The sequence below is a fragment of the Xyrauchen texanus genome, chromosome 32 (genome assembly GCF_025860055.1).
Source record: "Xyrauchen texanus isolate HMW12.3.18 chromosome 32, RBS_HiC_50CHRs, whole genome shotgun sequence".
Classification (NCBI taxonomy): Eukaryota; Metazoa; Chordata; class Actinopteri; order Cypriniformes; family Catostomidae; genus Xyrauchen; species Xyrauchen texanus.
In genome coordinates this window covers 35,348,660-35,356,680 of record NC_068307.1, presented here as the reverse complement: position 1 = coordinate 35,356,680, position 8,021 = coordinate 35,348,660, and the positions used below count along the sequence as shown (strand labels likewise).

General features: G+C 37.2%; 1 protein-coding gene across 1 annotated transcript; it reads right to left on the bottom strand.

Annotated features, from left to right (window-relative positions):
* Nucleotides 1-580: 580 nt before the first annotated feature.
* LOC127625723 (specifically androgen-regulated gene protein-like) lies at nt 581-7,491 on the bottom strand. Its single transcript, XM_052101085.1, has 4 exons — nt 7,429-7,491; nt 4,156-4,322; nt 3,437-3,641; nt 581-2,889 (listed from the first exon to the last, which is right to left on the bottom strand). Exons 2-4 carry the CDS (start codon nt 4,258-4,260, stop codon nt 1,673-1,675), a joined length of 1,527 nt encoding a protein of 508 aa, XP_051957045.1. The 5' UTR covers nt 4,261-4,322; nt 7,429-7,491; the 3' UTR covers nt 581-1,672.
* Nucleotides 7,492-8,021: the final 530 nt, after the last annotated feature.

Genomic DNA, 8,021 nt, shown 5'->3' with positions numbered 1-8,021 from the left:
CCTGCAGCATACATGCACAACTCACCACGTGCCCCACCGAGAGTGAGAACCACATTATGGTGACCAAGAGAAGGTTAACCCAACGTGACTCTACCCACCCTAGCAACCGGGCCAATTGGTTACTTAGGAAGCCTGACTGGAGTCACTCAGCATGCCCTGGATTCGAACTGAGATAAGATGAGATGTAACTTTGATTAATAATCCATTGGTGATAGTGACTTGTAGTCAGCAGAAAATCAATGTAAGTAAAACTACAATCACGCTGACTGAGATCAGGTGGAGTATCACTTGATACTTTGAGTTTTTTTTTTACAGGTTATGAGAGTCAATCAAGTTCACAATACATGAAACAATATATTTTAAGCTGAAGTGTGTGATTTCTGCACCACTAGCAATGATTTAGGCACTATATTTTCACAATGATACATTCAGATGTGGTGTGACTATCAACCACAAGCACCCCAGCCGGAAACATTTAAACTATTGGTTATGCAAATCACTGCACTCGGACATGATTATGATTTAGGCATTATATTCTGCCGATTACATTCTTATATGATTAAAGGGAGTATAGTAACCAGGCAATGACAAAAATAAAACAAAAACATGTGTTGATTTCCATCAGTGGTTAAAAATTGCTATCCTTTATTGCTAGCTCTTAAAGTTAAGGCAATAAGGTTAGAATTTCTGTTGTTTATATTTGGATTCAATTAGACAAGCTAGTCTTTGGATCTTTGTGAAAGGGCAACTGGTAACTGGGACAATCACAACAGAAGGAGCCATTCTCAGTGCAAGTCATGAACTAGGTCACTTTCTGAGATTAAGAACTTTAATGACAGATGAATCTGAGAGGCCAGGTAACATGAACGCTCGTCTGTTGGCGCAAGCTAAGACAATGCGCTAATCCACTGAAGTGCTGTGTCAGATCTCACTGAACAGCGGGTAAAATGAGGAGTTTGACTGATAGATGATCTTCGAGAGGAATGGCAGGGGTAAAGACAACCTGGATTCATCGAGTTCTACAGTCTCCGTTCAAGCATATGTAGTAATCATGTAGTAAAAATATAGTCAGTATTTGAGTTTTTAATCATTCTTTTTCACTTGTTTTCTAATAAAAATACTGTGTCTAAAAATCCTTGAAACATCAAACAATTACTTGCGAAGCAACACTGCATAATATATTTAAGCTTATTTTCAGAGAATGTATCTTTAATATCTTATGCAATATTACTTCTCAATAAAATGTGTCTTGTTTTAAGGATTATTAGATATTGATACTATAAAACAAGCGCAAAAAGACTCAAACTAGATTTTTTTTGCAATGAGTAAAAAGCATACATTTATTTTCTGAAACAATCTGTAAAACTGGTCCGCAAAACAGGGCCTTAAAAACCACACCAAAAGGTGATTTAAGGCTAATTGCTAATCTACTTACACAGCCAGTTCAAAATTCAAGGAAGTTTAGCACCTGGAAAAGTAAACATATAATGTAAATCTTCAGAGCAGCATTAGGCAGAGGCATCCAGGTGATATATCATTATAGTCATCAGTCTTAAGCAGTCGACGCAATGTGATGCGACCTTGATTACAATAGAGGAGATTTGCTTTTAACACGATACATCGTGCCACTCGCATCAGGTGTAAACAGGGTGTAAAATATGGTCAACAACCCTCAGTTTTTCAACAACCCTAGTTTTCGTAGGGCCTCTCTCCGATCCTTTCCAATGCTGTGGACCAGAACAACATGTGTAGGTTTGGAATGGGATGAGGATACTTGCTGAGACTCTTGGGCTTTACCGAGTGTTGACTCACTAGCATCCATCTGAGTGTCTCTGAGGTGGATTTTGGTTCCATGTGTATTTAAGTCTGTGATGCTAGTACTTGAGGACCCATGATTGGATGTACAAATTTGTCCTTCCATCCCATTGCATTCCAGTGTCGCAGCTTTCCGTGCTGAAGTCATACTGGCATGTTGTGGATGTGAAGGGGCTGTGCAAAGATCACTCATGGACCTCTGACGGAGAGGGTTGCAACTGAGCACTGGTTGGTTTATCAGGTTTCCAGGTCTTGCTGTGACACATGGAGGAAGAGGTTCACCTGTAGACTGGTTTTGCACTGAGTTTGCAGGGGATTGTGAATGCTTCAATTGTTGAGAAGTTGGGTTCTGTCCTGTTATCATGTGCTGCCTCGAATTAGATGCTTCCTCTTTGAGGAGACCCAACTTACAAAGAGCCTCCAGTCTCACTTTCTCTGGGTTTGTTGATTTATCCACTGGTAACACACCAGAGGAAGACATGTTTGAGGGGACTGTTGCTCCTTCCTGGTTCATTGGGGTTTTCATTTTAGGTTTTGGGGCCACGGGAGGGGGAGTGGGTTTGGAGCTTCTACTTTCCATTGCCTCGGAGTTCTGATTAAGGGTTTTGGATCTAGAAGTGCTTCCCTCATTAGAATGATGAAGATTTGTAGAAAACTCCTCTCCCGTTTTGGGCTCATCTGTATTGGTTTTCTGCATGGATGCACTCTTGCACAGCTGCACCTGATTCTCATAAGACAGGAGCCCTCTATGGGGCAATTTCTCTGAACTCTGGTCATTTGGTTTTTGAATGACTGAACCTTTATTCCCTTTGATTTTATGTGGCGGTGGTATCACAACTACATTGACCTCTGAAGGAACCTGTGGATCTTCCTGAAACAGCTGGGCACTTTCAGTAGTTATCTTCACATTGCTTGGCTCTTTTTTACATAATCCAGCCAGTCCAGTTCTGGCTGGGAATTGTGAGTTACGGTTCGCAAGGACAAATGGTGTAGGAACCATATAGTTCAGAATTTCACTGCTAGAGTTACTGCTGCCAGATGATAATGGATCCTCAGAGTGGAGTTTGGGAACATCTACAAGACAAAATAAATAAATAATATAGGGATATATTTTTTGTAATGTATGACATGACAAGTAAAGCTCTACCACAGAAAACAAATTGAACTTGTTCGTCAGTTTGAAAAAATCAACTAAATTGCATGTAAATTAATGCACACCCAGAGAAGTATATAGAAGTATATGGGGCAAATCATTCTGGAGAGTTTAAAGCAGAAATGGGAAGCTTATATTTTTATTAAAGTGCTTATATTAATTAAGTTGTACAAAGTTATGTATTACTTGAGCTTAACAATCAGCAGTGTTAATTTCAACAATTTTGTCATTATTTACTTCCTTTTAGGTTCCAAACCCATGTGACTTTCTTATGTCACACAAAAGGAAATATTTTTGACATATGTTTTTTTGTTTTTGTCCTTTTTGAGCTTCAAAGTTCAAAAGTAACTATTTACTTTTATTATATGCTGAAAATATTTCCTTTTATATAAGTTAAGAGTGACATGAGCAAAAACAATACATTTTTTGTCTTTTTGGCAAGTCTCAAATACTACAGAAATACAACACCTTGAGCAGAGAGCTTTTTCAATCCTATTGACGCTGAGAGGTGGGCTGCTTTAGTAGCCACATTTCCTTGTGCTGGCAATTTATAGGACTCATCATTAGACAGTCCACTTTCATCCTCTGTATCCAATGACTGAATGGTCTCTTCTAGAAACATGAGACAAGCCCTCTCCTCAGCAGAGAGGTACTCCAGGCTATCATCATCACTCTGAAACACATCAATCATGTGAAACTGGAGGTAGTGCAATTTGTGGATGATAGTAATATTTGCTGTTTTACAAGTGTGCTAATTGATATAGTTGGGCTGCTTTTAATGAATAGTGGCTCCTAAAATAATTTATACAACTGAGCAATAAATTGATCAAATAAAAAATGTCTGTATGTCATTGCATTAGATAACAAAATATAAAATGTAGTTGCATTTGCATACAAATGCTGCTAGAGCTTTTCTCAGATCTAAATGAACTTTTCTGAGCAATTTTTGCTATTAATTTTAACCAACTGGTCACAAGGTGATTTTTAGTTTGTGTATGAAGTCACTTCCCCTCAAGTTCAAACAGGGGTAGTTCATCACATTAACTATGGACATGTTCCACTGACGTTTAACAACCAGAAAGTGTCCAAACTGTGTCCACCTTTTGGGCTCACTGTACATGAAAATAATCAAAGATGAATTTAAATGTAACATCGCATGTAGAATGTCATAAAATAAATTGTCTCACAAAGCACAAGTTGAAGCTGACCACACTGTCGCAGCTGCCAGTACTGTCCATTTCTCTCATCATGTCAAGGGCATTGCCATCTTGCCATGTGTCACTTTTGGGCATTGCAAATGATGAAAATGTTAAACTGACAGCTCTCTAACAGCGTAGATAAAGTTGCATTTCCCCTAAAAATACAAATAGGAAAATATCAATGCAAATTTCATCACTTGCCAGCAGTTATAGTGTATACAGTCAATATTCTAGCAATCAATGACCATCTGATACTAAACAAGCTCAAGAGGGCAAAGAATTATGGGCTAAGCACCAATGGTGCATAGGTACCTATTGTATGTTTTATTGTATTATTACTCTACTCTCGAAGTCTATGGCCATCCATAGAACCGTATGTAGAAAAGTTATGAAATTTGGCACACTTATAGAGGACACGCTCAAATTTATCTGCCCTAATTTGGGGTCTCTAACTCAAACCCTCTAGTACCACCAACTGTAGAAAAGTTCCACACATGTTTCGGCCTATAACTTTGAACCTTAAAGGTGCACTCAGTAGCTTTTGTCATCTTGGAATTACACTGACACCTAGTGGCTTGGATGCAGCAGTTTCAGTCAGATGCCATTGTAGACATTTAGTATTCACAGTCAGCCATGATTACTTAAATCTATCAGTGAAAGTGTCAAATAACAGTACGGATACTGACAGGGGCACAACTACACGTTTCTGAGCAGGTGTGCAAGACCAAATTTTGTGCCCCATGTATCTGTCCAGCGAGGGGGGGGGGTCATCTATTATAACCATGTAGAATAAAACAGCTTTTCTAAGGTTACTGATATGACTGGAGTCTTCATTTTAATGTGAGTGGTCGTGATTTCCTACATATATTGCAAAAATACAGTTCATGTCTTTAAGAGTTAAACTTTTAATAAGGAAAATATAACTGAGTGCACCTTTAAGGCCTAGAAATAAATTCTCTTTCTTTCTTTCTTTCTTATTACTTGGGTAATTCCAAGTCCCAATAGAGCACAAAAGTCTGGTTCCAGAAGTAAAAATCCCATTAATTTCTTCCACACTAACTGATTTTCAACTCTAACTTATAAACCTTTAAGACAGACCTACCATGAGCTCTGAGGTTGTTCATTGATACATTCGACTTTCCGTAATTCAACTTAATTTAAATCGTCTTTTATAGTGTAAATGTGTGAAGCATGGTGCAAGCTGCGAGACGATAGTCTGTGTTCTGTGACTGCTATCAGGTTGTTGACTAACGTATAACGTGCGAGGAAAGGTAACCAGTAGATTTTCTTGTGCCCCCTAGTGTAAGATGATGCTCCCCTATGGAGTTGGTGCCCTATGCAGACTGCGTAATATGCAGATAGGGAGTGGGGGTTCTGCTTGTACCTTTGTCTTTTTGTCAGATTTTCAAATATTTTTTTGCCTTAAAACAGTGTGTAATGTTTCAATTCACCTTGGATCTAGTTGGTTTGGTTTATGCTTTGGTCCAACTCTTTTATGGAGGATTTTATGAAAAGTCTATGGAAGGGATATAGGAAAAATACTTGCAGAATCCAGATGGCTGAAAACGTTGCTGGAACTGTTGCGCTCCATAGATTGTTTCTAATCTCTGCCCTTTAGATTTTCCAGCATTTAACATTTTCCAAAACACCTACTTTAACAAACCCCTTGGGTCACGCCAAGTACGATAATAACACATTTGCCATGGTCGGCAATTCATCCTCTCCCCCATTTTGAATTTAATTGAAATGTACTTCTTCGAACAACTCTATGACCATTCGTCCGATTTGCATGATATTTGGCATGTATCCTTTAGGGAAACTCATGACACAAATATATCAAAAGATTTTTGAGAAACCAAACGGTTCTTGAGGAATGCATTAATGAAATAGATAGCAAGACTCCTAAAAGGATCTGAGGCTGAATCTAGGCAATGCTTTGGCGTATTAACATAAAAATGTGTATGCGTTATTGTCACCACACCTTGACAGCACCATATAAATTTGGTAACATCCTCACCTATTGGTAAAAAGATATAATTAATTGTACGGTAATATAAGCAATTCTACTTATATTTTTTATACATCTTTTCTTGATGCCATAAGTGTGCTTGGCCCCATAATTGCTTCTTGCAGCTATATGTGTGAGTGTACTCTCTATCTAGTTGGACCAAGTCCAGCATGAATGGCAAAACCACCTGTTTTTCAAGCTAAAGCAGGATTTGACCTGTAATTTAGAGTACACAGCTCCTCAGATGCATAACAAAGTTCAGCTTATCTCAATTTTAGTTTTTTAACTTTTGAATATTTAGTACTTAGCTTATAACCAGTTTGAAAATGTGTGTTTGAAAAGTCATCCCTTTTCTGTTTCTAATTTTAGTTTGGCAAGAACATGTTAACTCAGTCACATTTGTAATATGGTTCCCATGTAAGCTGTCAACACACATTGTGTTATTAGTTGTCATGTAAAATACTCTCATTGTTTTACATTTGAATATGGCTTGAATAATGATTCAGCGGTTGGATTTATTGTTTGATTGCATGCAAACATAAGGGGGGGTTGGGGGTGCATGCATTAGTATGGTTTATAAAGGATATAATAATCAACATACACAGATCTATTTTAACTTATTGTGTGTTTTGGCTATTAAAGATTTTATATGTTTAAATTATTTGATAAAAATAAAATCAAAAAAGCAATCTAATGCATAAAAAACTACTAAGTTTTAAGTGCCCTACTAAGTTATAGAGCAAGGTCCATTTTTCAGACATTATAAAACAAAAGGTCAGTTGGTTTATTATGTAATAAAGTGATTCAGATTATCTGTCATTTTGTTATTACTCTGATATGCGCTTTGGATGGTCATAATGCGACCAGTATTGCATAATAAAGAAAACGGATCTGTGTTATCTGCTCTTAAGAGTTCAGTATCAAATTACACTAGAAGTGAATTAACATTTTTCAGCAACTGGGTATAAGATGTGGCACTAAAGAAAATTACAGATCCAACAAAGGATTTCTTTGTTGTCTATTTCTTCCTTTGATTTAAATAAATAATTGCTCAACGGGTTAAAATAATAAAATCATATTATATTAAGAACATTTTATTTCAGTTGACATGATCCAGCACATTTCACCAAAAAGGTTAATTGCATTCTTTTCTTAAAAATCTTTTATAATTATTTGCCCCCACTCTAATTTAAATTTAAACATAATGAGTAAGGGTTGAGAAAACCTAAAAAGAATGATTAGTAAAAGCTTACCTCCAGTGCAGAGTAGGTTTGGTTAACAACTCAGCAATTCAAACACGTCTAGGTGCTTCCAGACTCTGGTAGGTGTGTACCGCGGGGGCAGATTACCTTGAAGGCGAATCTGTACGTTTGAAAATGCTTGACCAATCATTTTCTTCTATTTCCGGAAACAACCAATCAGAGAAGAGACCGGTTAGAGCGCTGAATAATTCCAGCCTTTAGTGTTACAAAGTTACATTATAACGTAATGACATATGAATATCACCATGTTTGCGCATTAAACTACTATATTTTTCAGCACACGTTTCTAATGCTAGGCTATATGATGACAGAAACTTTCAAAGAGGATCACAGCCTAATCCTGGTTGTTAAAACTGTCTAAAAATAGCATTGGTTTAAACCCATCAACGGGAACTGCATTGATCCCGTTTCCCTTATTGGGATACATTATGTTTCTTACACCACACATATGTAGTTAAACTGTATTTCTGTGGCTTGTAATTAAGTTTATCGCATTTCGGTGTAACTGCAGCAAATGTATATGGGCCATTCATGGGAATTGGTAATATTTCAACTTGGAAAAAACTACATTGTTTATATAATTG

Excerpts from the sequence above, each read along its gene's own strand:
- LOC127625723 (XM_052101085.1), bottom strand. The coding sequence starts at position 4,260 with ATGCCCAAAAGTGACACATGGCAAGATGGCAATGCCCTTGACATGATG. Across the intron at positions 3,642-4,155 it reads TCAGCTTCAACTTGTGCTTT|AGTGATGATGATAGCCTGGA; the intron begins GTGAGACAATTT and ends GATGTGTTTCAG. Across the intron at positions 2,890-3,436 it reads GAAAAAGCTCTCTGCTCAAG|ATGTTCCCAAACTCCACTCT; the intron begins GTGTTGTATTTC and ends TTTGTCTTGTAG.